Here is a 27,275-nt window from a genome sequence, read left to right as displayed (position 1 = left end):
CAGTGGTTCAGAGCTTGGGTTCTGTCCCTCCCAGGGACATCTGAACCTCCAGATGAAGGCTCCATTATGCCCAGCTCTGTGCTGTACACGTTTCTTTTCCCTCTGTGCACTGATTTTCTTATCTGAAATAATAATTGTACCTTCAGTCTGTTAGGAAGATTTCATAATTGATGTACAGCCTTTACAGCAGTTAGTGGAACTGAATAAAAATTATTTTATATAAGAATGTTCTTTCCATTTGATACTAAAATGAAAATCTGCAGCTGCATGGAAATGCTAAGAACAGGTGGCCATACTGTAGATATGAGATCTACGTGGTGAGATCACGTCTTCTGTAGTACATTTTCTTCATTGTGCTCATATAAATGTTGACTGTTTGTTCCAGGCTCTGAAAGCAGAGTTGGTCCCATACCTCTTAAAGCTGCTTGAAGGTGTAGGCCTTGAAAACCTCGACAGTCCTGCTGCCACTAAGGCCCAGATTGTTAAAGCTCTCAAGGCAATGACTCGAAGTCTGCAGTACGGAGAACAGGTGAGTCCACAAGAGGCACCTTGTGTATCCAGTCAGGGCCTTGGCTGAGGGCATCCAGGACCTGCATTTGAGTCCAGTTACGGGTGAGGCCAGTGTTAGCTTCGAGTAATGGCTTCACAGCTGCCAAAAAAACACAAGCTTGTACCCAGCAGGCATGCACGGTGATTCCTTTTCTGCACAGTGACAGTATGGTATGTGTTTCAAGAAGAAAACAAGTAAAAGTCTTAGTGTGGAAGCGTTTGAAACACTTAGTATAGAATCAGGTGCCATTTAAAAGATCTGAACATCACTTGGGTAGGCAAGATCAGGCAGATCTCTGTGAGGTTGAGGCCGGCCTGGTCTACAAAGTGAGTCCAGGACAGCCAAGGCTACACAGAGAAACCCTGTCCAAAAAAACAAAACCAAAAAAACAAAAAACCTTAATGTCTCTTTATTAGTGCCTGTAAAGTGCTAGGTTTTTTTCTTTTTACAGAATAACTGTGTTAATATGTTTCAGCGGCACATACACTGATTTCAGGCCTCTTAAGGATTTACTTTTCATCTTTAATTGTAAGGCGCACGCACGCATGCGTGTGTCTATGAGTGTGTGTGAGTCTGTGCACATGTGCACTTGCACAAGGACTTACTCCCCAGACCTCACATGAGGAGGGCAGTGTGCAGGGGTCTCTTCTCTCCTTGCCTGCGAAGGTTCTGAAGATTGAGTTCCGGTTGCCTGGCTTAGCAGAAGGCACCTTGACTTGCTCAGCATCTCCCCAGCCCTCTGTTACTACTGCATCTGAAGACTTCATTTTCTAATGTTCTCTGTACTGAACTGAAGTCTGCACAGTGTGTCAGTGTCTGTTCCTGTTGCTTTGATAAGCTTCACTGACAAGTTCAAGAAGGGCTCCCAGTTCTGTTTGCATATCGGAGTGTCGGGAGTTGATTCTGGCTCACAGTTCAGAGTCCGTCATGGCTGAGAATCACGGTAGCAGGAGCTTGAAATGACTGGGCACATTGCATGCATGCACCGTCAGGAGGCGGAGAGCGATAAGTATCTACTGCTACGCAGTAGCTTTTCCCCCTGGAGGCCAGGATCCCACCAGGAAGTGGTGCACACACAGTGAGCAGGTCTGTCCACATGAGGTAAGGCATTCCAGACAGTTGTCCACATACATGCCCAGCTGACAGTTAACATTAACCAGCACAACTCTACCCTTTGTCAACTTGCCACGCAAATGCTTCATTTGTAAGCCATAATATTCCACTGCTTGTCCTCAGAGACTCATGACCATATTGTTACATGAAACACAGTCCAACTTTTTAGGTCCCCATGGTCCTTGACAGTTTCAACACTTTAGGAGTCTAAAGTGCCTTAACTGTCTATTTCTATAAAAGAAAAGTCAAGCTAAATGAATATAATGAAACAAAAGAGCAATCAGGCTTAGCAGGGTTGATCAGACCAAAGGAAGATGAAATTCCAGCACAGTGATCACTAAAGCCCAGCTCTGTTGCAGCCTCAGAGCTTGTAATATGCTGCGTGGGGCTCCAGAGAGCCTACATAGCCCCGCCCCCTCTATACCTGCAGCTTTCCCATGGATCCAGGGGCTCTGCTGCAGCCTAGGCTCTGCTCTCACAGCCTCATGCAGTGGCTTCCCAGGGACTCTGCAAGGACACCCACCTGAAGACCTTGTCTGGCCTCAGGTGCTCTTGTGACCTCCCTGAATCTTGTTTCTTTCATGTCTTCAAAACCATGGATGATATTGCCAGGTTCTGCCACCAGCTCAGGAGGATCCCACCCCAGGAGCACAACCACATCAGCTTCCATGTATTGACTGGAGAACAGACTTGCAGGCAGTTGTTTATGAGGAACAGGAAACCCCTTCAGTGTAGGCTCTCTTCCTTTAAGTGAATCTAGAGTGTCACAAGATGGGCCTCTGAGGGTCAGGTTTTGCCCAAGGACATTTTCTATTGTCCCAGTACAGCACAGGAAACTTATTTTCACGGTGCTGGCCTCTTTAGCATCCCCCTGAACATTCTTCTGTTTTGCAGTTTCCTCTGCCATATAAATTAGTCTATTATCTTTAAACTAAACTTCACCCAAGTTCTCTGGATATGAACAGAATGGCGCCAGATTCTTGGCCAAAACATTACACAAGTGCCCCCAGCTCAGTTTCTGACAAAGTCCTTGCTCTCTTGAGAAGGCATTCCCGATTTCTGTCAGCATTCTTGTCTTCCAGCCACCCACCAGAATATCCCATTATGCTTTCCTTTCAGGAGTCAGGGTTTTCTAATCCAAACTTCCAAACTCTTCCAGATTCTTTCTGCAAGCCATTTCCAAAGGCCTGAGATCCACTTACTCAGAGCGGATCTTCTTGCCTCAATGAAAGCATAGCAACACCCAGGTCATTCTAGATCAGCAGTTCTCACCCTGTGGGTCACAACCATCAAAAAACACGCATTTCTGATGGTCTTAGGAACCCCAACCATACCTTTATTTTCATTGCTACTTTATAACTGTAATTTTGCTACTGAGCATTGTCTGAGTTCCTATGTGTTTTTCATTGGTCGCCACCCACAGGTTGAAAACCACTGGTCTAGGTTGTTTCAAGTTGATGGTGCTGACCATCACACGTAACATGAAGTCACCTACAGTGAAGAACTAATTGGCCTTTCCCACCTCAGCAGCATTGTGATAATAACACCCTGCTAGCTCCAGCACATTTACTACCCTTGGACCTAGTTTTACTATTCATCCCACAGCCTCACTCCTGCAGCCACTACTCTGTTTTCCAAATATGAGTCAATCTGTTCTACTTGTTACCCTTCAGCTTTGGGATCCGGCCATGCTGTGGGATGTTTAAGTTTCTCATTGTGTATGTAATTGCTGCAGTTTGTTTGCACCTCATCCAGGTGGAGGTTTGGGTCATTTCTGTGTGCAGATGTTCTTTTTGTGCTTAAACTGTTTTACTTAACTTTTCCCTTACTGAAATTAGGCTTCTGTGTCTCAGGAAAAGAAACATTTTTAATGCTGGCTTTCTCTCAGTTTTTGAATTGTTTAAAATGACACTAAAGAAGACAGGCCACTTATGTTGCTTCAGTCATTAACTGAAAATGCCTTTGAGTACTCTGAGTGGCAAGCAAAGGCTTCCTGTGGACCACTTGTCTCCTTGGCCTGCACCGGCATTTCTAGGGATGAAATTAGCCAAGGGGCCCTGACCTCCACCCACCACTCCCAAAGAAGGGAAAGAAAGAGAACACTACCTTCTAAACCAGAACTCTTCAAACCCTTTTCAATTCTCCATTCACTACTGCTTCCTGCCAGGGCTGGAATGCTCCTGCCCTGGTGACCGTGCTCTGCATCTGTACACTCCTGACTAGGAGCTTTCCATCTGACTTAGAGACTGTTTATTGTGTCCTCTGGGTCTGCACCTAGGAGGTACTTTGTAAATATGTAATCTAAACTCTGATGGCCTCTTAAGTTGATGTTTCCTATACACTTTCATCTTCCATCTCAGTCTGGTACACACACAAAAATTCTGCCACACATGTGCATTTCATAGGATGCCTATTTTATGTGTGATACTCTGACATTTTGTCTGTTCACTTATTTTTCTCATTGTAGTTGTTCATGATCTCCTCACAAGACATAGCCCATCCTTTGAAAGGCTGATTTAAAGTTGTAACTCCAGTTTTCAGCATCTTCTCCCCAACCTTTCCTAGGTCTGGTTCAGCGAGATGTGCCCAACACAGTGCCAGGGACCAGGTGTGTGATGGACACCAGGTCCTAGTCCTCTCCCAGTGGCCTTCTGGCTTGCAAGTTTGGTGTTCCTGCTTGGTTCAGTCTTCCCATGACTAATTCCTGACATAATCATGCTAAGTAGGGGCTTGCTTTACCTTCCCAGGTGAATGAAATCCTCTCTCGATCTTCAGTTTGGAGTGCCTTCAAAGACCAGAAACATGATTTGTTCATTTCTGACTCTCAAACAGCAGGATACCTCACAGGTAAGTCAGTTCCTCAGCTACCTGGCAGAAGTCACATGCCTCCTTCCTGCCCTGATCAGACTTAAAATAGTATTCCTATTGTCACCCAGGCATCTGGCTACCAAGGATGGGGGTGCTTTGAGCTTGTCATACACAGCTGTTTTGGACAGGAGTGGAGTGCAGTGTTGGGTGTTTATGACAAAAACATGTACTTTGCTTTGATCCAGTGAGTTAGAAGAACTGTAGGTTAAATGTGCAGTGGGTTTGTGTAGTGTTTAACTTGAATGTGTGTAAAGAATGAGTATATCAGAAACCTGGTACCCTTGTGCCCTTTCTGTCTAAACAAAGTGAGGCTTCAGATAATTCTGTATAGAATATTTTTCTTAACTTTGGGCAGAGGGCATGGAATTTTATGACAGAAGGGGGAGATAGAAAGACCTGGAGGGGACAGGAGCTCCAAAAGGAGACCAACACAGCCAAAAAAAAAAAAAAAAAAAAAAAAAAACTGAGCCCCAGAGGCCTGGCAGAGACTGATACCCCAACCAAGGACAATGCTTGGAGAGGACCTAAAATCCCAGCTCAGATGTAGCCCAGGGCAGCTCAGTATCCAAGTGAGGTCCCTAGTAAGGAGAACAGGGACTGTCTCAGACATGAACTCAGTGGCTGGCTCTTTGAGGGGAGTAGCCTTGCCAGGCCACAGAGGAAGACAGTGCAACCAGTCCTGATGAGACCTGATAGGCTAGGGTCAAAAGGAAGGGGAGGAGGACCTCCCCTATTAGTGGGCTAGGGGAGGAGCAAGCAGCTATGTAGAGGGTGTGAGGGGGGATTGGGTGGGGTGAGGGAGGGGGCTACAGTTAGGATACAAAGTGAATAAACTATAATAAATGATAATAAAAAATGAACTTCTCAAAAAAGAAGAAATAATAAAAAAGTTTGCAGTGCAGTTTTGCTAATTATATTTCCAATGGGGAAAGTATCTCGGTGCTGGTACAGAGAAGACTGCTGAGGGCTCAGGAGACACTGGATGATGCTGAGGGTGTGTTCATAGTTGACTTTTGTCTGAGGAAAAACAGCATTGAGTTGCTGTACTGAAAGCCAAGATTACCTCTCTCATTAGGATCTTGAGTGAACTTAGCCTTATGAATGGGAGGTAACTCGTGCCACCTCCTGAAATGATAGCATGCAAGTAGATATCAGCCCCCACGTGATTTTCTCACCAGAGCTGATAGAGATAATAAAGAGAAAACTGATAACAGCCAGTGTCTTCCATACAGTTCAGTTCCTTTGTTTTAATAATTCTGATTGCTCTCATAGAAGTCAGTGAGAATCGTAAAGATTGATTCTCAGATTTTCAAGTCCAGAATGGCTCACCTCTCAATTTTCAACTAGTCAGTGAGAATCGTAAAGATTGATTCTCAGATTTTCAAGTCCAGAATGGCTCACCTCTCAATTTTCAACTAGGCCGTGACACTGCTGTTTCCCCCTTTTATGGCCACTTCAATATGTGTCACTCTGGTGTCACTTTAATATCAGTCGCTCCTCATATTACTTAGAGTTTGCCCTAAATCTGTAAGCATCCAGACTGTGCTGTTGGTTCTGTGGGTTGTATCCTGCTTGTTCTCTATAGAGAGAAACCTAGAGTGTGGTGTTGGTCTGCCCGAGACCTTCCTCTTAGTAGGAGTGTATTTGTGCCCACCAAAAACCTCCTCAGAGTGTTTCTGAAAGTTGGCAGTCCACATTTTCATGGCAGTACTTTCAGTGTAAGTGCAGTACAGTTAGGGAAATACAGCCTAGTTTTCTTAGCCAAGAATGACGTTGTTGCAGGAATGGTGCTGTGCAGGTCAGAAGCCTCACAGGATTTTTTTGTTCCCTGTGTAACCAGCCTTCATCAAGTTCAAGTAAAAGCTACAGGTGTCCCTGCCCCCGCTGCTGTAGCCAGGGCTGTGAATAGAACAGATGGAAGGCTCTCTTCAGAGACCTGGACCTAATATAGTGGGAGTGGGGAGCTGAGTGCAGGAAGTCAGACACGGCCTGTCTGTGCCTTTCTTTCACCTAAGCTTCCTGGGATGAATGAGCCCTCTAAGAAGCGGTCGTGATATGCTATAGGGGCTGGAAGTGACAAATGTATGTAGAGGTGCAGCCAGGCAGCAATGGTGCCACCCCACCCTCACCCCAGAAAGGGCTGCAGCCTCTGGGGAGTGCTGAAGCCAGGGAGGTTCATACTGGACAGGCTTGGCTGTGAGCCTTGCTTGCCTCAGATCTGCCCATTCCTGGCACCTCCTCAGACTGGAGCATCCTCTTTTGAGAAGTTAGTTACTTAAGACGATTTCCCCAAGAATTTAGTCCTTTGAAAGGACAACCTGTGCTTCAAGGGTTCCGCTTCCATTACCCTGCAGTTGAGGGATGCTTCCTCACCACCTGGGCTGCAAATGCTTTTTGGTGTATGTTGTACTTATCAGAATTTAATTAAAACCCAACCTTCGTATGATACAGACTGTACCCAGCAATTCTTGAACTAAAGTGCTGTGAATATGTCTATCCCAACCCTTCCTTCTGAATGAAGTGTTTGAGTACATTTGGCAGTTATGTGGATAATGTTTAAAAGACAGGGAAATAAAAGTTTTTTTAAAGTAAGCTACAAATAAAGGTATAATTTCTTCTCCCCAACTGCTGAGCAAATGCCAGTTGGTCATTTGCTGAAGATCAAGATGTAAAAGTCCTGAGTAGGATTATTTAGAGCTGATAATTATGGCAGGACCACCTGTTTCCACAGGGCCTATCATGGTATACTGTTTATTCTGTGATAGCTGTTTGTTTAGGAGTGCCTTTGCTGGTTTTTTTCTGTGATATAGATACATTGTGGTATCTCATCCAGAGCCCTGTTACTATCCATCTGGTAGATTCAAGTACTGCTAGATGCCAGCTGGCTCAGGGCCCTCTAAAACTTTCATGGTGGAATTTTCAAGTTATTTACTTGAGAAAACCAGCAGTGAAAGAATGTGGGAAGAGGCAGAGTGTCAGTGTTGGGAGCTGTGACTGAAAATAAAGAATTTTTCATGACAATTGTGCCCACTTTGTGGGCTCCCTCATTCAGTTCTGCCTTATTCTTTTAAAACCTAGCACTTGAACAGTGTTTCCATGTGCCCTGGAACCTCTGCTATTTCCCCGCTTACACCTGGAGATAGTTTCCAACTGCTGTGTCTGGTTCTTAGACACAAGCCAGTCTTCTCAGCCCACAGAAGCCTAACAGATTTTAGTGGAATCCAGAGGCACAAGTCTGAGGGCATCTCAGACTTGCTGGGACTCAGTTTACTTTCCCTGGGGGGGCAAAGGATGGGAGTAGAATTAGGCGACTTCTTTATAAGTTCTGTAATTTTTTTCAGTTCAGAATGCCCTTCATATCTCTGCAAGATAGAGTTAAGTTATGAAGAGTTGTATGCAACTGTAAAGTTTTTGCTTGTATGACTGTGGTGATCAAAAGTATCACTGTGTGTCAGTACCCCATCACCCTTGTGAGTTTGCCCAAGGTTTCCCAGTGACTCCAGTGACTTTGGTGTTGCCTACTTTCATAGGTAGCATTCATGGTTTGGAACCATAACCTCCTACGTTGATAAGAATCAAACTGTGCCCATGTCTTAGTTTCTCTTCCTAGCACCATGATAAAATACCCCAACAAAAGCATCTTAAAGGAGAAAGGACTTACATTAGGTGTTCATGGCACAGTCCATCGTGGTGGAGAAGCCAAAGCATCAGGAGCCTGCAGCAGCGGGTCACACCAAATCCACAAGTGGATGCTAGTGCTCAGCTCCATGTCTCTATTTTACGTAATCCCAAATATCCCTGCTGAGGGAATGGTGCCACCCCAGTGGACAGGTCTTCCACCTCAGTTGACACAATTGAAACAGTCCCCCACGGGCATGCTCAGAGGCTCATCTGTGAGGCCACAGTTCTCCACCGGAGTCCACACTGTGAATTGCTTGGGAACCACACCCCTCTGTGGGGTTTGTGGTTTTGCTCATCTGTGCCTGCCTGTAGTCATAGTGTTTCTACTGGAGATTGAGAGTAGTGTGTTGCTTTGGCTCTGAGCTGTACTGATGGATGCACCAATTTGTTCGGTGGTCATTTTTCCTGAGCAGTCTGTGGGACTGCTGATTTGGCAGAAGGTGAGAGTTGATGGTGTAGGCTCCCATGACCTAAAGAAGGGAAAATCCTTTTTATAGGTGTTTTAAAAGTACATGCTTCCAAGTGCCCAGGCCCTCTAGTTAGCTTCAGTCCCACCTATGCAGGTAATCCACCGTGGCCTTGTCAGCACTTGCAGTGCGTGGCAGCCATTTCCTACCCACAGTCAAGGTGCTCAGAAGCTGAGTAGTGAGATAGATGGAAGGGAATTATGGTCTCTGTCCTACATCAGTCCTGTTGCCTTAGCCTGCATCAAATTGCTCTGCTGTGTGCACTTCCTCAAAATTCCCTTGCTGCTTACATTTCTTTTTTCCCCCCAGGTGTCTCTCCTTCCCTTCTAACTGGCAGCAGCCCCCTTCACCTCAGGAGTGGGCTTTAGAACTGCTCTGCCAGGCAGCTTGCTAACTTCTGTGTAGCTCTCTGAAGCAGGTAGAGAAACCTTTTGCTCAATGCATGCTGTTCGCACTGCCTTTCCTGTCCTAACCCTCCAGTGTATGCATTTGCCATGTTTCCTCTGAGTCAGCTAAGCTCTGCCCCTGTGCAGTGCTAAACCAGTTTCTCTTGCAAGCACTTGTTTGTCATGTGGGGCTTCTAAGATGTGAGCAAATGTCTGTTGTGTTCAAGTCAGCTTGAGGCCAAAGCTGTCTGTGTGCTCCTAGGACTGCTGACAAGCTTCCAGAGTGCTACTTTTTCATGTGGTAGAGAATGTTGGTAACAGAACACATGGAGACTGCACCCAAAATGCTACTGTCTCTTTTGGAGCATTCTTTAGGCCCGTAAGATGGATGTCCAAAGCCTTCCTCTTCGAAGAGACCTTATGTAGTGCGCTGTGTTCACTGGGTGTTGCTTATTAAAGTGGTCTTTCTTTGCACCGAGTGAAACCAAGTTTAACTGGAACATTCTCAGAAGTTGCTTATGTCGAGGATCCAGTTATGCATCCCTTTGAGATGGTCTGAACGGGGTAGAGAATGGATATCTTTTCTCTGTTCCCGTGGTTTCCATGTAATAGAGCGCTTTAAGTGCCCTGATGGGTTTTTGTTTGTTTTTTTTGTTTTGTTTTGTTTATTTCTTTTGTTTTAAGATTGAACTTCCCAGGTGTGAAAAGAGGGAAAACTCCCTGTTTCTACACCAGTGTTACTGCATGAATTTTGAAATTATTTCTAATTGTGTCATATAATTAAAGCAAGCCATGAACAAAGGTTCTGTGTCGCTGCCTGATGACAGTTACACATATAGATAATTCTCAGACCATCCAAGTGGTCTGTACTGGGTGCTGGACCCTGTGCCCACTGACTGACGTAGAAATGCCTGCTTTCCATTCTCTCTTGCAGGACCTGGAGTTGCTGGCTATCTTACTACAGGTACATCCTCATCAGCCTTGTCTAACCTGCCGCCTCCTGTAGACCATGAGGCAGGGGACCTTGGCTATCAAACTTGAAACACTCAGAGATAATAAACGCTGAAAGGCCAGTGCTGTGTCTACATTCCTCCAGCCAACATGTTGAAACAGACTCCTGCTGCCTTTCTCCTGGTTTCATGACAGTGTTATTCCTTTTTCTATAAATATATTTTTATTTAGGAAAAGAGTCCATGATTCTGATGTATCACGTTCCGAGAAAGCACTCGTGGGTCAGCCACCATGGGTACACAAGAATTTCTTTTTCTTGGTGTATGTAAGCACATTTTGTTCCTTTATATCTGTTTACAAGACTGTGAATCAAAAGACAAAACTTTCTTCCTAGTTTTTATAATATTTTTTTTTTTTAATTACTGTGACTGTGGGATTAAGCTGCAGTCTACAAACATTGGGCTAAATCTTATCCCCAGAAAAGGGTACCTCCCTCTCCTGCACAGATCTCCATGGCCGTCTTCCTCTTATCGTCAGACATTAGATTTCTGTCCTCCACCTGTGACCAGATCCTCAGTCATTAACTCTCTGAGAGCTCGGTGCACATCGGTGTGTGTGACAGGTGACAGGCTTCACCAAACTGAACGACAGGGAGCTTGTGCAAAAAAAAAAAAGAAAAAAATTAAAACTAAAAATGGATGTCAAGATGTTATGTATGAGATTAGTGTAATTGTGAAATGTTCTATACATTATCAAATATATAAAGCTTTCTATATTGAATGTACATTATACAGATCATTCATATGTGTACATAAAATTTTAAAAATAAAGGGAATTGACTGCTTTGTTAATGAGATATGTTTGTTCTGAAATTTTCCCTCTGAAGACTTCTTACATGTTCACTTTTGAGGGAGATGGAGCAGAGGAGACAAACTCACCCCCTCACACTCAACATGCACAGCTGTATCCACCTCTGTTCTTCCTAAGCAGAGACAGACAGCAGCATGGTCACTTTTTATGTCATGCTTAGGAATGGTCTGGCTGTTTCAGAAGGAGAGTTAAGGAACCAGAGAATATTTCAAATAACAGACACTAGTGCATGGGTCTTCCAGTAAGACCACAGACTACAGAACATGTAAACACGTAAGTTCATGCAAACACTTGACCACATCCTGTCTTTTGTTTGGTTTGAGACAAGGTCACCCCATTGTGACACAGGCTGTCCTCAACTTGTAATCCTCCAGCCTCAGCCTTTTTGAGAGCTGGCCTAGGTGTGTGCTTGCTCCCTAAACACTTCTTTTAAAACACTTCTTTTTTTGAGTGAAGAAAGTATGAAAAAGCCATATTGGAACCTGCTACATAATGAGCTAACTTAAAAAAAAAAAAATTAAGGATTTGAAATAGAATAGGTTGATAATGCTTCCTCCAGAAGTCATTGGCTGTTAAGAAGTTCAAATATGTAGGACACCTCTCCATGAGTTGTTGGTCAGGGAGCGTGCAGAGGATCCCATGTAGCCCAGGCTGCTGCTGCTGCTCTGGCCATCCATCGGAACTAGATGACTAGAGCTTCCTGTGCACGCCACACATCACTAGAGGCAGAGCGACGTGGTCTGGGACTGACTGAGCTGGAAGTGGCCTCCCCACGGGGGGCCTTCACTATGCCAGAAGGTGCCATGTAGGCTCGTGGGGGGGGGGAGTCAGCTGTGAACCCCTGTATATACAATTCCACCTGCCAGGTGAGATGTACCCAGTGGTACAGCAGTGGCGTGACTGTTAAGAGGGTAAACGGGGGCTCTCTAATTGGATTTGGGGCTGGTTTGATGAGGGGATATTTGTCTGATACTGTAAACATGGTCAAAAGCTTATGGAATGGCGATCACAGGCCCCTGGGGGAATCTAATACTGTTGCTAAATGGACATGTAGTCAAGCTACCTTCTAAATATTTGTGTTCGTATCCGTAGCCTACTTCTACTGTTAGCCCTGAGCAGAGAAGCTCACTTCACAGCAAGCAGTGGGTAGCACCTACACTCACAGCTGGTCAGAGTGCTGAGAATGTGTGTCTGTTGAGTGCTCAGCCCTAAACGGGACAGCTCTGTCCACTACCACCACCACCCTCCAGGCCCAGGGAAGATTGTGAAAGAGCCAGAGGATGGGCTGTGGTACAATGACACTGTCTTCCGAATTGTTGCGCTCCTGAACTCAGAGGCGCTGCATGCCTGTACAAGACTGGGCCCTTCGGCATTCCATCAGGGACAAGAATGGAGTGTCGTTTTCATCAGTGGCACAGCCCCTGGTAAGTTGCTTATGCTCAAGGAAAGAATTCTCAACCCATGCCCACACGAGCAAGGCAAGAAAAGTGGACCAAGAAAAGTCATGAAAGTAGGGAGGGGAATAAGAAGGGACCCAGTGGGAATGGAGGGGGAATGGGAGAGGGCAATTGGGGTTGAACATGGTCACAGCAGATTGTGTTGCGTGTATGAAATCGTTGGAGGGGGGAGACCTAGGTCTTAGTACATTCTTGCTCACTACCACTTGAGCCGCACCCCTGACCCACCAAGAACCCCTTTCAAAGCAAGAACCAAGTTTATCCTATGGTGCATAAGAACAAGTAGAAGGGAGACTCCTGCTACAAATTGCCAGTGAAATTGTTTTGTATTGGATTATCACTTAAAGATCATGAAGTAATGTAAGCAATATATTAGTTAGAATGTCAGTTGCTAAACAACACTGCCATAAAAGTGTATTCACTGGAAGGTCAGCAACGAGCTCAGGAGCTCACATTTAGGAAGCTGAGGATAAATCAACATCAGTGCCCCCTCCCCAAAGAGAATATAAACATTATAAACCCTTACACAATTTAAAGGCTGGTTTTTAAGTAATCTATCACCACTGGCGGGAGGGGGTGGGGAGGGGAGATTGTTGTTTGGTTTATTAAGAAAGGTCTTCACTATAAAGCTGTTGGTTGGCCTGTAACGCAATATGTAGGCCAGGCTGGCCTGGAACTCGGAGATCCTTCTGCCTCGGCCTCCCAAGCACCACCACTCCCAGCACCACTGCTGTTGAAAATATCAGTAATAGCTGATCTTTGTTAAATGTTTTTGTATGTGAAGCATTATGTGTCTAAGAGCAAATCTTTGGGTTTGGAACTGATTTTTATTTTATCCCATCCTCTGGGAATAGAAAATGAGATTTGGAGAACATGCAAGCTAGGAAAAAAAAAAAAAAAAAAAAAACAACTCAAAATGTTAGTGCCAAAGAGAGAGATTACCACTGAGATATGAGTTCAACCCCTGTCCCAAGCAGCATGTGCATGCTGAGAGAACCTGAGTTTCAGGCTGAGGGTAGAAACAGTTTATCTCAGTCCAAGATAGAAAATTGAGACATTAGCTGCAGGTAACAGGAGGGTAAATACAAGATACTTGGGGTGTTAGGGTGTCTGGTGTGGTTGGACTTGGGGTGTTAGGGTGTCTGGTGTGGTTGGTAGACAGTGACCCTGAGAGAGAGGACCCCGCCCGCCTGAGACTCAGAAAAGTGCCGATTGGACTGTGTATAGAGTGGCAGGCTGGCCATCAGCAGCCAGGTCTGATCGTGGTTCAAGAAAGATCTGAGCCAGCTGTTGCACACCCTCGTGACAGTCATGAGCTCAAGGCAATGTACAACACCCTGACTGGGGATAGAGCTCAGGGGCAGAGTGCTGGCTTAAGATGCATGAGGCCCTAACTTCAGTCTCCAGCACTGCAAAAGAATTTTAAACTTAATATTAGTGACATCCAACACTAAAGGCCATTTGAAAAACCACATGGAAACCTGCTACTACAGAAGCTTCATATCTGTATTTATGCAAGTAAAACCTCCAGTGCCAGGAATGGGTTACATTATGTTGAGTTGTTGGTCAAAGGGGCCCCATTAAAAAAATAACCCAACCATCACAGGCTATTGGTTGTCCTCCAAAACCTGATGGTAAGGCCCAACTGCTGAAGACACGCTTATATCATGGAACATGGAGAAGTTGAGCTGGTAGCAAGCTAGAAGCTTTACCCCCAGTGAATAATGTCCCTGGGCTAAGGGTGCCCCGCACTCTACTGGAGGGAAAAGCTGACCATAAGTCTTACCCAGCTACAAACCCTGGAACCTACAACAGACCTGCCCGCAGGGTACAGTGGTGCGGTGGTGGCCCAAGTGTCAGGGGAGTGACCAACCGATTTTGGTTGTGTTTCAAAGCCCACTCCCCAGGATGGAACCATTCCTGACACTAGGTAGCTCAGGTCTCTAGGGAGAAAACACAATGTTATTATTCTGCTAAACAGACAGGGCAGTAAAAGGAGTCCTCATGCCAGCCCTCTCCAGAGAAGCTTCCTGCAGCAGATGGGCATTAACAGAGACCCACAACCGGCCAGTGTGCAGAGAGAAAGAGGCTTTGGAGAACTCGGTACTAAGTGGCTATCGCTATCAGGCCTCTCCCATCAAGGCTCAGGGATCTACGTGGAGGAGGAAGCAGATTCTAAGAGCTGGAGATGATGGAGGACATGCAGGATTGATGCACGTATGAGCTGGCAGAGACTGTGGCGGTGTATAGCGCCTAGCAATGTAATGTAATGTAATGTAATTACACCGTAGCTGTTTCTGTAACTGGATGACTGTTACAGAGCTGGGGAAAACCAGAGCCAGAGCACTGATGTAAGCAATTAGCATACACCACAGAAGCTAAAAAGCACTTTCTCTAAGTCAGTGGTTCCTAACCTTCCTCATGCTGTGGCCCTTTCATAGAGTTCCCCATGTAGTGGTGATCCCCAACCATAAAGTTATTTTTGTTGCTACTTCGTAACAGTAATTTTGCTACTGTTTTGAATCATCATGTAAATATCTGATATCTGACCCCTGTGGAAGGGTCATTCAACCCCCAAAAGTGTTTTGACCCACAGGTTGAGAACCACTGCTCTAAGTGAAAAGATAAAACAGCACAATGTTTTATGAGAGATCATGTTTACATACTTTATCACAGCATAATATTATAATTCTGTTATTAATCTTATTTGCCTAATTTATAAATTAAACTCCTATAGGTGTGTTTATACAATTCAGGACACACACACACAGAATGGTATTGCCCACAGTGGGCTGGGTCTTCCTACATTGATTAGTGTAGCCATCTTTATTTTAAATCTATTTTATTTGGATTCTTCTAGCTCTGCCTTCCTTCACCACAATCCCTTTCACCACCTAAAGGTTAGTGGGGAGAGGAGCCATAGTTCTCTTTTATTACCTCCTGCTAGTTAGGGTCTTTGGGTTCCTTGGGGCCAGCCCAATCTTTCTCTTTCTCTCTCTCTCTCTCCTCCCACCCCGCCCCCCCAGTATTCCCTCTCCAGAGTCCTCAGAATTAAACTGTCTGCAGCTGGCAAAGAGCCCCTCTCAGAGCCCACATGAGGCAAATGGTTGGCTGCTGTGGACAATCTGAATCAGCCCCATATTCCACACCTGGGATTAAAAAAAAAAAAAAAAAAAAAAAAACCAACCATATTTATATAACATAACTGAGTTTTTAAAGAAACCAAAACAGATTAGATTAATTAGCATAATCCCCAGACACATCCACAGGTCAACCCACCTTAGACAATCCTTTACTGAAACTCCCTTCCAAGGTGATTCTAGAGTGTGTCTGACTGACAATTAAAACCATTACACCAGGGAACAGCCTATCCCTCACTAGCAGAAACTGCTGAGCCTTCTCCAGGTCCTTTGCATTCTTCCTGTGCTTATTAGCAGTGTTGTATAATAGTTATTCAGCATAGAAAACAAAGAACTTCACATTTGAATTAGTAGGTGCACACTAACTTTTTAATTTATAGAGTAGAGAGGTAGGAATACAGCATTGTGAAATTCATAGCCCATGAGTAGACGTGGGGTGGGAAGTTGAAAACATTTTTCCTATCAAACTTATAAAAGAAGATGTCACTGTTATTGTCTGTATAAATACAGACAATGCCATTTTTTTTTATTTATAAGAGAAAAAGGAAGGTTCACAGAACTGTTGGTGGAAAAGTCTGGTTACAGACACAAATAAGAATGTTGACACATTTTTAACATTGCAAAGGCACTGGCTCTCTATCACAGAATTTTGCAGTTATCACACACAGAAGTTTTCGGTCATTCAGGATAGTGTACAAAGGAAAATAGGAGCCTTGCACCCTTGAGGGTGTTTGTTTGTTTGTTTGTTTCAGAGAACAGTTTATGAAGACCTGGTTTGAGTCAGTGGAGGAATGAGTCATTTGCCTTCAAAAGGAAAGGTCAGATGAAGTAATTCTATAAATATTTAGTTTTTCCTGAATTCAGGAAAGTCACTTCTATTAAAGCTTTTGCTCAGACACCAGGCACACATTATTTTACAAAGCCCCTTCCTACGCATCCCTCAGGCTCCTCAGCATCCCGAGGCAGGAAGGGAAATGAGTTCCAAGCAGTGTCAAATATAAGACTGAGCTGGGAGATGTCTTGTGAGCCCTGGGAGGATCAAGGCAAGGTCAGAGTTCCGAGCAGTAGAGCTGGGGGCAGAAGCCGTTATCAATAGACAGAAACCTGACTGATAGCCACACCCTTCAGGCAGCAGGGACTTTCCAAGGGAACATCTTTGCAGTAAGAGGTGTGAGTGCTGACAAATGTATTCTCCCAGCCTGAGAGCATGAATGTGATGGGGGGGAGGGGGGGAGGGACAGGATAGGGACTGCTGAGAGGTGGACAATAAAGGAAGAAGAGCACATTGGAAACAAAATCTGTCATTCAGGGGAAAACATTCTCATCCTCCAGACAGCAGGATGCCACTTCAGGAAGCAGAATTCTTTTGTTCTGAGAGTTAAAATCAGGCCTTGTAATTTTTTAAATTATTTGTTATTTCTGTATGTGTGTGTGTTTATGGTGGTTTGGAACTGAAGTCCTCGTTTGCAGGTCATGTGCTCTGACCCCCTGCACTGTTTCCCCAGCTCTCTGTGTGTCCTTTATCTCTTCCCTTACACCTGGGGAAGGTCTCTACCACACCCCACACAAACATTACCCATACATGTGTAACTCCTTTCTTGAGAGGCCAACAACAGTGAGTAGAGTCAGGTGACTCTCAAGATCTCCTTGGCTTGACCGCAAAGCTGAAATTGCTAGCTTAGCATTCAGTGAGAAACTGGCTCAAGGCAGCAAGGCCTAGATGGGAGCCACCAGCAACTCTGGCCTCTGCATGTGCTTGTACCCACACGGCCAACACTCAGTGTTCATGTAACACATGTGCACACCCACACACTTTTATTTTTTTGAGACAGGGTTTGCCTGCATAGCCTTGGCTGGGCTAGCTTTGTAGTCCAGGCTAGCCTCAAACTCACAGAGCTCTGCCTCTACCCACTAGAGTGCTAGGATTACAGGATCACACTCACTTTTTTTTAATTACAAAGAGAACAAAAGTAAATCTGTAAGGAAGGAGCCCCCACCCTCTGCTGTGCCTTTGTGCCCAGGGTAAGCAAAGCCCTTGCCAGCCCACCTTCCTACCCTTCGCCTCATCTTCTGTTCCAGGGCGAGGCACTCACAGGCACTTCCTCCTCCCTTTACCTGTCACCATTCTCCACTTGCAGAACTGCAGCAACAACAGGATGTAGGAGGTCAGGCCGAAGGAAAAAAAAAAAATCTCAAACCAGAAGGTGGAGACATTCACAGCTCTACAAATCCTTCAAAGGACTTCTTGGTGAATGAAGCACCTTCCCAAGCCTGGGGACCAAGTTTCTAAGTGTGAGGATCTTCCACCCATCACCCCAATAAAGCCCAGAAGCTACTTGAAACTCTGAAATGGGGAATGCTTTTCTGTGAGGTGTATCCTCCATTTTCCCAACCCTACACCCTTGACCAGTGTCTGTTGAGGGGCTCGAGGCCACACTGGCACAGTGGGAGCAGGAGTGGCCTCGGAGCTTTTAGCTTCATCTGAAGTCTGTGAGTAGCAGGTCACGAATAGGAACATCCCTAGGGCATGAGAGGCAACCGCTGCTTTGTGGTGTTAGGAGCCTTGCTGGCAGAACCTTGGAGCTTCGTGGGACCTTTCCCTGAGTAATTCTGGGACTTTCACCTGCAGGCTTAAGGCTGTGGGCTGTGGAGACCTTACCTTAGTTTCCGTGGTGAGGACAGGTGGTGCCGAGTTTGCTGGGAGCCACTAGTCTGGAGTTACTTGTGGGTCAGGTGCTTTGGGCATCAGTGAGTGTAATTCCAAGGACCTGTGACCAATGGGAGACCTTTCCTACGTTTTGTAACAGGCGCAGATCTGAGTCTGGAATATCACGGGATGCAGCTTTGCAGGTTTTTTCTAGCCCAAAGCAAAGAATTGAATCAGAGACACAGATTAGAAAGAGAAACGAAGGCAGCCCATTGTGAAAAGGAAAGCATTCCGGAGACTGGGAGTGGGCTTGGGAGCTCTGAGAAAAGCCCAAAAGGACTGGGCTGGGAGCCACGGGACCTTTATGGATCATTTCCGAGGCACCCACCTCTCCGCATTTGTGTGCCATGGGCTTTTCTTACGCAGGCTCTGAGCTGCATTTGTTGACTTGGTGTGGAAGAGCTGTCAGTCTCACTGTCAACTGGCTTGCTTTATATGTTCATCTTGTCATGTTTTATTTATTTCCTGTATGCCTGTGTGCTCCTGTATGCCTGTGTGTGTGTGTCAAAGGACACTTAGTGGGAGGCAGTTCCCTCCTTCCACCCTGTGGATCCTGGGAATTGAACTGGGGCCATCAAGCTTGCTGGCAAGTGCCTTCACTTGCTGAGTTATTGTGCTGGCATTCACTTTATTTTGTAGCTTCCTCCACTCTCCACTCTCCTGCCACACTGTGGGATAGTTGGTGGTGGTGCTGGGGTCTAGTAGCCACGTCTGAAGAGGTGGACATGGTTGGGACCGTTCTCAGCTCCCAGCATATAGGTATTAGTGAAGCAGGGCTCTGCACCAGCCACTATAACCCCAAGGCCATTGACCAGGAAAGAGACCTCCCTAGTTCCTGAAGGGTCAGACATGGGTGGCACTCGAGCTCTTTCCTTCCCACTTCCTGGTATCTTTGCTGACTCGTGAATCTTTATTTAAAGTTATAATGAAGATGTTTCTGATTCTAACTGAAGTAACGCGACACAGGCAGCCTGAAACAGAACAGGAGGTGAAGGTAGACCAGGAACCAGCCAGTTTGCTTTGACACGGCTTGCGAGGCCTGCGGAGGAAGCACAAGTGACAGAGTGCATCCAACTGGCGTGGAATCTAACAGCCCCGCCCTTCCGTAATAGATAGAGCCGATTCTCCTCAGCCACGGGAAATAAACAGACTCCACTTAAAAAATGAAAGAGAAACATGTTCAAAATTGATCTTCTAAGATCCCACATCAGCTGTAGAGGTCAGGGAACACAGATGCAGTTTCAGCTGAAGAATGGTGAAAACAGATATTAGGGTTAAAATGTTAGAAGACAGAGGTCTAGGAGAAAAACAACAAAATTAAGTCTTGGTGGGCCAGTCAAGTGACTCAATGGATAAAGGTGTTTGCCACCAACTCCAAGCGCTCTAACCTAGACTTAGAATTCTGTGTTCAGCTTCTGATACTTACTGTTTAATAAGCTCACTCTTTCTTGTTCTGAGCCCTGGGCTGGCTGTTTCAACTCAGCTGTTCTGGCTCAAACTCTTCTTCCAGCTGACTTATTCAATCTGGCTTTTCTCTTTGCCTCTGAATTGCTCTGCCTGGCCTCAAACTATCTCAAACCATCTGCTCTAATCTCCTGGCTCCCTCTCATTCTCTGGCTCCTTTGGTCTTTACCTGAGTTTTCTCTCTGAAACCCATCTCTTCATTACTGTCCCAGTAAAACTGCCTCTTCTCTATTACTGGGACCTCCAAAATGTTATGTGGAGTCCACCAGAGATGACCACTCAGACACAGTTTATTGTGAATTTAAAGTCTTTATTCCAGCCATCTAGGACTGCCCTCAGGCATTTGGGATCCAAGTGTAGCCCTGAGCATTTAAAGCAAGGGGCTTTTAAAGGCAAAAACTACATCCTGCTATCTTGCTCAGCAGCTGCAAGGGGAAGTTTGCACAAGCAAGCAGTTAAATAGAAGCTGAGATAGGCTGTTAGCTGGAGTGAGGAGGTTTGCACAATCAGGTAGTTTTATGGACACTAAGATAAGTAAGCTGGGGTATCTTAACCCTGGGTTCCTAGAATAGATGTAAGTAATTTTCCATGGGATTCTCCATCAAGGAGATTAAATTCTAGTTAAACCTGAAATGAACTCAGCAAGAATACAAGATGGAGAAGCTGCTGCACTGACTTCCCCTGTCACAAAGGAAAGCAAGCAGACTGTAACTTCATCCCTGACTGGCGGTGGTGGGCCGGTATGCACCACAAAGGGAAAGTGCCACCAAGTTCAGGTACCCCAAGTTCTGACTACAGCATTCCACAGTGCCCACAGGGTTTATATCCAATTTGGGCAGCTGGCTTATCTCAGTGGCTGCCATGTTCCAAAGACTGAACCCACACCAGGTCCTCACAAGTCCCCAGAACCCGCATTGCTACAACAGCCAGTGTTATGTGCCATCTAGTCCTCTGCCAGAAATCTAGGGCCTGCCAGCCACACAAGTGGGAGGACAGCCCCTTTAGCAGCCTGCAGCCTACCAAAATTTTCATGCTAAGACCAACCGGTTTCCCTTGATCCAGCCTGGGACTCAGAATCCAGGCCACAGTAAGGCCAGGCTGTAAGAAAGTTTGCTCGGTTCTCACTCCCTAGAAAGGGCTTGCTCTTCTGTGGGGACCCCACAGGGCTAAAGAGCATCCTTGGCTCACAGCTTAGTCACAGCAGAAAGTTCCCTTGGTGTCTTGGAGGCAGAGATAAGAAGTAGTGTGCTCTACACTAAATGGAATGACGCACAGCACGGCATCCCTCAAGGCCAATTCCCCCAAGCCAAAAATGTCACTTTAAGCCATGTTCCACAGGCTGGACTCAGAAAGAATAAGGATTACAGTTTTGACTTTGACAAAAACCATTTTTTCTATTCTCATGACAAGATCATTACTAACTCCCATGGAGGTGGGAGGACCCTGGCTCCTAAGTCAACAATGAAGTCATAGACATGGACTTCACAGGCTTCCTTGCTACACAGCAGAGCCAAGGTGCTTTTCTGGGTCTTGTATCAACTAGAGCTACTTAGCAACTTCCCGTCAAGCTGAATTTTTGCTTTGGTGGACTTCAGTTAGAATGTTTCCTTCTCCAAACAAAAGAGACAGGGATACAAATCCTTGCCCCCTTCCTGGGGCAAAGCATGGACTGTTGCTTTTGCTAATGATGCCTCAGTTCCTTTACTGGATCCAAGCAGTTTCAGGAGGACTTGGACACTGCTATGACCTTCAGGCTGTGCAAATCACAAGCAAAAACTTTTGCACATGGGTGGACATGTGTCACTCATACACATTTGAACGTGCCTGAGGAAATTAATTTCTAATTTAATTAATGTATGTAAGTTTTCAAACTGGCAGCTTAAGTTTTAGAAGACTTTTAAGACTATCCAGAACAACTTGGATATGTGAACATATTTTTATTATAAATTTTATGAAATTTGCAGTTAACTTTTTACAGAACAAGTATTTCCATTGAATATTTAACTTAGAAGAAATGGAATACTGAATCTAGAGAAAAATGTAAAATATTTATATATTTATGTATTTTAATGTTAATTGTATGTTGAAATAATATGTGGACATTGTGGGGTAAATAAAACTGAAGTTAATTTTTATATTTTAATACAGCACTAGATAATCTTAAATGCAGTATCAATTATTAATTTATAGACTGCACATGTTAATATAATATTTTAATTGATGTCTGTTTTATTCACTGATCAAATCCAACCTTCCCTTTCCTACTCTGACCCCTACCATCTTTCTGTTCCTCGTTAACCATTAACCCCGGCTCTATATTCAGAAAGACTTCTAAGTTTTCACAAATGACCACATGGTATTGATCTGGCTTATTTCACTATCATTATCCTTCACTTCTATCCATTTGACTGCAAATGATGCCATCTCATTTTGCATTATGGCTGAATACTGTTTATAGATGATGTTTTCTTTTATGTATATATTTAATCTTTTTTCAGAACGTTTTAAAATTTATTTATGTATGAGTGTTCTGTGTGCATATATGGCACATGCCAGAAGAGGGCACCAGATCTCATTATGGATGGTTGTGAGCCACCATGTGGTTGCTGGGAATTGAACTCAGGACCTCTGGAAGAGCAGCCAGTTCTTAACTGCTGAGCCATCTGCCCAGCTCCCATATGTTTTCTCTATCCATGCATTTAGTGAGGCATATCTAGGCTGAATCCTTAGTTATTATTATGAATAGTCTTAAAAGTCTTAGCTATTACTAATAGCTAAGAATAATATATTATGAATACGTTAATAAGCGTGAGCGTGCTCTCTATGGTATGCTAGTTTCTTTTCACACACATGGGAGCACACAGGCATATAAATGCATACATGCACACACATGAAATCGTACATGGACACACACACTGAATGTGGTATTGCTGGATCACGTGGTAATCTATTTTAAGCTCTTTGAGGAATGCCCACGCTGTCTTCTATAATGCTGTACGCATTTGTGTTCTACCAATAATGTGTAAAAATCCCTTTCTCTAGATACCGTCTCTAGTAATTCAGTCTTGTTTTGTTTTTGAAGCGTCTCCATATGTAGCTCTTGCTAGCCTGATGCTCACTACCGAGCTCACTCAGGGTGACCTCAAATTTCAGCTAGCGCAGAGGATCCAGGTGTGATTCTCCACACCCATGTCTGACTCACAACCATCTGGAACAGCACTCCACAGGGTCCGATGCCACTGCCCTCCTCAGGCTCCCACACTCGGGCACCCCCCCCACACACACACACAGTCACACACTGGACAGGCAACGAAAAAGATCTGAACAAGTTTTAAATGTTTCAAAAGTAACTGTACTTTGTAATCACGTCCTTAAAAATAGTTCCTCCAGCTGGGGATGTCGGTGATTGAGTGATTGCCCGACATGTACCAGATTCGGGGTTCAGTCTGTAATAGAGGAAAAAAAAAACCTACCAAATCTCTTTCATAGTTTATACTCTCAAAGTTATACTAAGTTAAACTAATTTGTTACTGGCCATATCATCCCAAATAAGATAGAATAACAAAACATGAATTACTGGACATAAGTTTAAACAGATCTACCTTTGTCTTTGAAAGACCTCAGAGCACTTACATTGACACATTTACTACCTTGAACTGAAGCCAGTAGAAAAAAAAGCAGATGAAAGAATAAACTCAACATGGCCTTTACTATTTTTTTTTTTAAGATAAAAATTCCACATGAAAGATCTCCTACCCTAGAGGAAAATAACACTTCTTATCAAGGGAAGAAAGTTGAGACTAATGGGAAAAAAAAGCTTTTTTTTTTAAATGTAATTTTGAGGCCTGGATAAAAATTTAGAAAGGGAAGAGTAAAATTCTGGAGCATTTCTTTCCCTGACCACCTAGATTTTTAAACGAGGTGTGCATTTCATTTTTATATTCTTATTGCAGCGCCAGATAAGTTATTTGCTTAGAAAGCCTAGTGGCTGAACTGTCACCAAGTGTGGCTGAGCACCGTGCTCAGGGCGCCACAAGGCATGCACGGACAGACAGTTCAAGGGCTGAGGGCAGATGGAGGTCCCCACCTCAGGTAGCTCCCAATGGTCTGCTGTGGCTGCTCCAGTCCCACTTGCAAACCCTTGGCTCCCGCCTGTGTCAGCCTCATCTTCCCATCCCATAGTCACCGCACAATTTCCTGTCTCCTGTCATTATCTGTCAGTCTCTGCCTAGTCAAACACCCTCACAGACATGGCAGAGATTTAGAATGTATGTCTCTACCTCCATCCTGGCTTCGGCAGACTCCTGGTGGATCTTGTTACTGCCAAAGTCACAGTCATCAAGGCTGGAAGGGCTCTGGGAATGTCAGACTTCTTGGGAAACTCTGATGCTCAGCTCTGGGGGCCAGCAAGAAGGCTCCCTGGGCCTGGGCCAGAGTACCTGCCACCAAGCCTGGGACCCACATGGTAGATGACAGAACAGACTCTAGAAAGTTGTCCTCTGACTTCTCCATGTGTGCTATGGGGTACAGACATCCTCTCTCTCTCTCTCTCTCTCTCTCTCTCTCTCTCTCTCTCTCTCTAAATGACAGTATGGCCAGTGAGAAATGCAACCCTGTACTGCCCTTCTCCTATAGATATATAGTCAAGGACCCCTCCTTCCTGCAGCAGGGGCGCTGAAATACTGAAATATTCATGAAATACTGGCTGAGGACCTACTCTGTGCTCCAGGCACTTTTCCAGATCCCAGGGATCAGTCAAAGGACTTTCTGTGCCGAAGTATATTAGGGAGGCTGACGCAGGAAGATTGTGAATTTGAGGCTACCCTGGGATTCATCACAAGATAAGGGAGGGGGGAAGAGAAAGAGAGAAAAACAGACAAAAGAATATACATACTCCTTAGTAGCAGAAGAGGGGATAACAAATCAAAGAAAAGTGTACAGTAGTCACATGATGCAAAGGAACCCAGGGAGCTAAGGGGAGGAAGGGTATGTGCATGTGTGGGGAGGTTGAGACGTTACAGGCGTGGCCTTAGCAGGGAGAGCTGGAAGGTCACAATTGCAGGATGGTGGTAATCCTTGAGGACATGGGATGGGGCGAGGGAAACTTTCAAAGTAAACAAATGGCTGTGCAGAGACCCCAGGGTGAGCAAATGTCTAGACAGCAGATGGCCAGCGCCGCTGGTGCGGAGGGAGGAAGCAGAGCATGGACCCTGACTGGAGCGGTGGAGGACCAAGCCTGCGGTGTCCGCTTCCCCCGGCCCCGGAGGAGTGGCAGGGAAGAACCCCCATCGCTCCTCAGCCGTCAGCCACGACCTGGGGACAGCCTCTCAAGCTGCCTCGCGGCAGCCCTTCTCCACCTGGCCTGTGCTTACGCAGGCTGTGCCCTGGGTAATGCTTCTCCAGGGGAAACCTGCCCGCATTGCAGGATAAAGAGAAGGCAGGCAAGCCTGTTCACAACCACCTACACTGAAGACGTGAGTTAACCATAAAAGGGACATGCAGGCGCCATCATGAGGAAGACACGCTGGAAGGTAGAGAAGATGTTATGGTGGGATCATACACTGACAATGGATTAAGGGCCGGCTCTTCCCAGAATCCTGCTTATTTGGGAAACTGGAAAGTTCTAACAATCACCAGATTTGGTTTTGTTTCTCTTAGGTGTCCCCATGTCCCCTCTGTCTAGAGCTGATCGCAGCCCTGATTAGATGTTAAGAGAAAAGCTAAATGTGTACCCCTTTGGAGGTTAATACTCATCAGTCGGTCTTCCCAGACTTCTGGTCTTCCCTTGTGTTAGCCTGTTCCTTAGGGTTAGTTTTTCTGTATCTACTCAAGCTCTCCTGGGTTGGCTCCCAACCTGCAGCCACTCATGGCCTGGGGCTCAGACTACAGCTTCTCTTCCGGGCCTCAGCTTTAATCTTTACCCCTAACTCTGAGCACAAGTAAGTGGTGGTCATGCCAGGGACGCACCCCACCGCCCACTGCCTCACCACAGACAGACAGACTGACAGACACACATGCACGCAAAACATGAATATGGAGGGGAAAGCATGGGGTCCATATACACTTATGGGAAAAACAGGCCATAAATATGAAATATGAAAATATGATAAATATGAAAAGAGTGAGCCAACACTGAGAAGACAAGAACAAATGAAGGATGTCGAAGAGGGTTAGGACAATGGCCAAGAGAGGACACTTGGCTTTTGAACAGGTCCCTGGAAAATCTCAGTAAATCTCTGCAAACAGAGAGAGCAGCAAGAGCCAAGGCTCAGGGACCTGGGTGTATAAGTGTGCTGGGACAGAGGCCAGGAGACCATGTTGGACCGAGCCAGCAATGGCAATCAGAGGGGCTCAGGCCTGGACAAGCTGTGGTAGAACATAGCCAGCTGAAGGGAGGATTCTGGCTAAATTCTCAGTCAGGGGGAAGGCAGCCACACACTCAAGAGGGCCGCAGCAGCCAGCGGGTAGGCTATGACTGCAAGTTTAGTTGGGGGGCAGCTGAAGAAACCCAGGCAAAAGGAAGGCTGAAAAAAATCTCTGCCAGGGACAAACAGGCCAGAGGTCCATAGCCTCGCCTGCTGTCTCCTTGGAACTCTGCTCCTTGCAGCGGACTGCCTCTTTCCACTTGCTTGTAAAGTGGAGAACCAAGGTGAGGCGACCTGGCTTGATGCGGTATGGTGCCCTTCATAGTAGTCATTTTCATGACTGTCTTTCGTTTGTGACTTCTTTATTGGAGAATGCCACAAGTTCAAACCCCTTAAGAAGCCTGGGTAAATATCTCTTTGGAGCTTTCTGGAGACCTTGCCATAGTTGGGTTTATGAGGAAGAGTAGTTGCTAGCAAGCCTTGTGTCCACTGAAATACCAAAATCTGGGGGCTGCAGAGATGGCTCAGCCAGCAAGGCGCCTGCAGTGTAAGCAGGAGGACCCTGCTCTTAGTCTCAGCTTCCATGATGGCTTATGACTATAAGCTTAGCTGGGGGGTGGGCGTGGATCCCTAGAGCTCTCTGGTCAGTCAGTAAGTTCAGTGAGAGACCCCATCTCAAATAAGGTAGAGAATGATGTATGAAGACACGTGAATACAGTCTCTCAGGGGGCCGGCAGCTTGTCAGCCACTCTAGTCCTCATAAGATATAAACATATCCATGGCAGGTAAGTACAGCCCAACTGGGGACCACCTGGACTGGTGTGGACTCACCCTGGGAAAGGCCTCTTGAGCAGCCAAAGGTTAGTGAGGAACTCAGCTTCTCCGTAAGTGTCACGTGTTGTCACTGTGGCAGAGGAACTCAACTGGCTGTTCCCCCGAGAGCACACAGCCATCCCTTGGTGTCCTTGGTGACAACGGCTATGGCCACTTTCTGCAAGGCTTCCCATCTTGAAGTCTTTGTTGTTGTTTTGTTTTGTTTTCAAGACAGGGTTTCTCTGTGTAGCCTTGGCTGACCTGGTATCGCTTTGGAGACCAGAGTGGCTTTGAATTCACAGCTCACAGAGATCTGCTTGCTTCTGCCTCCCCAAGTGCTGGGATTACAGGCGTGCACCACCACACCTGGCCATCCTGAAGTCTTGAGGTTTCTTCTCTTCTGCTACTACGCTCATGGAAAAACCCTAGAGAGCCGTGATAAC

General features: G+C 45.6%; 1 protein-coding gene across 1 annotated transcript in view; it reads left to right on the top strand.

The window, feature by feature from the left end:
* The window catches only part of Dnajc13 (DnaJ heat shock protein family (Hsp40) member C13), a 114,852-nt gene extending 104,714 nt beyond the window's left edge, over nt 1–10,138 (top strand). Inside the window, exons 54-56 of the mRNA XM_055629648.1 lie at nt 386–529; nt 4,411–4,510; nt 10,000–10,138. Coding sequence (XP_055485623.1) covers nt 386–529; nt 4,411–4,510; nt 10,000–10,106 — 351 coding nt within the window. The 3' untranslated portion in view covers nt 10,107–10,138. The remainder of the gene's footprint in view (nt 1–385; nt 530–4,410; nt 4,511–9,999) is intronic.
* Nucleotides 10,139–27,275: the final 17,137 nt, after the last annotated feature.

Source organism: Psammomys obesus, unplaced genomic scaffold (genome assembly GCF_907164565.1).
Source record: "Psammomys obesus unplaced genomic scaffold, mPsaObe1.curated_primary_1811, whole genome shotgun sequence".
Classification (NCBI taxonomy): domain Eukaryota; kingdom Metazoa; phylum Chordata; class Mammalia; order Rodentia; family Muridae; genus Psammomys; species Psammomys obesus.
Note: the sequence above shows the minus strand (reverse complement) of the source record. Positions and strands in the feature narration are given on the sequence as shown.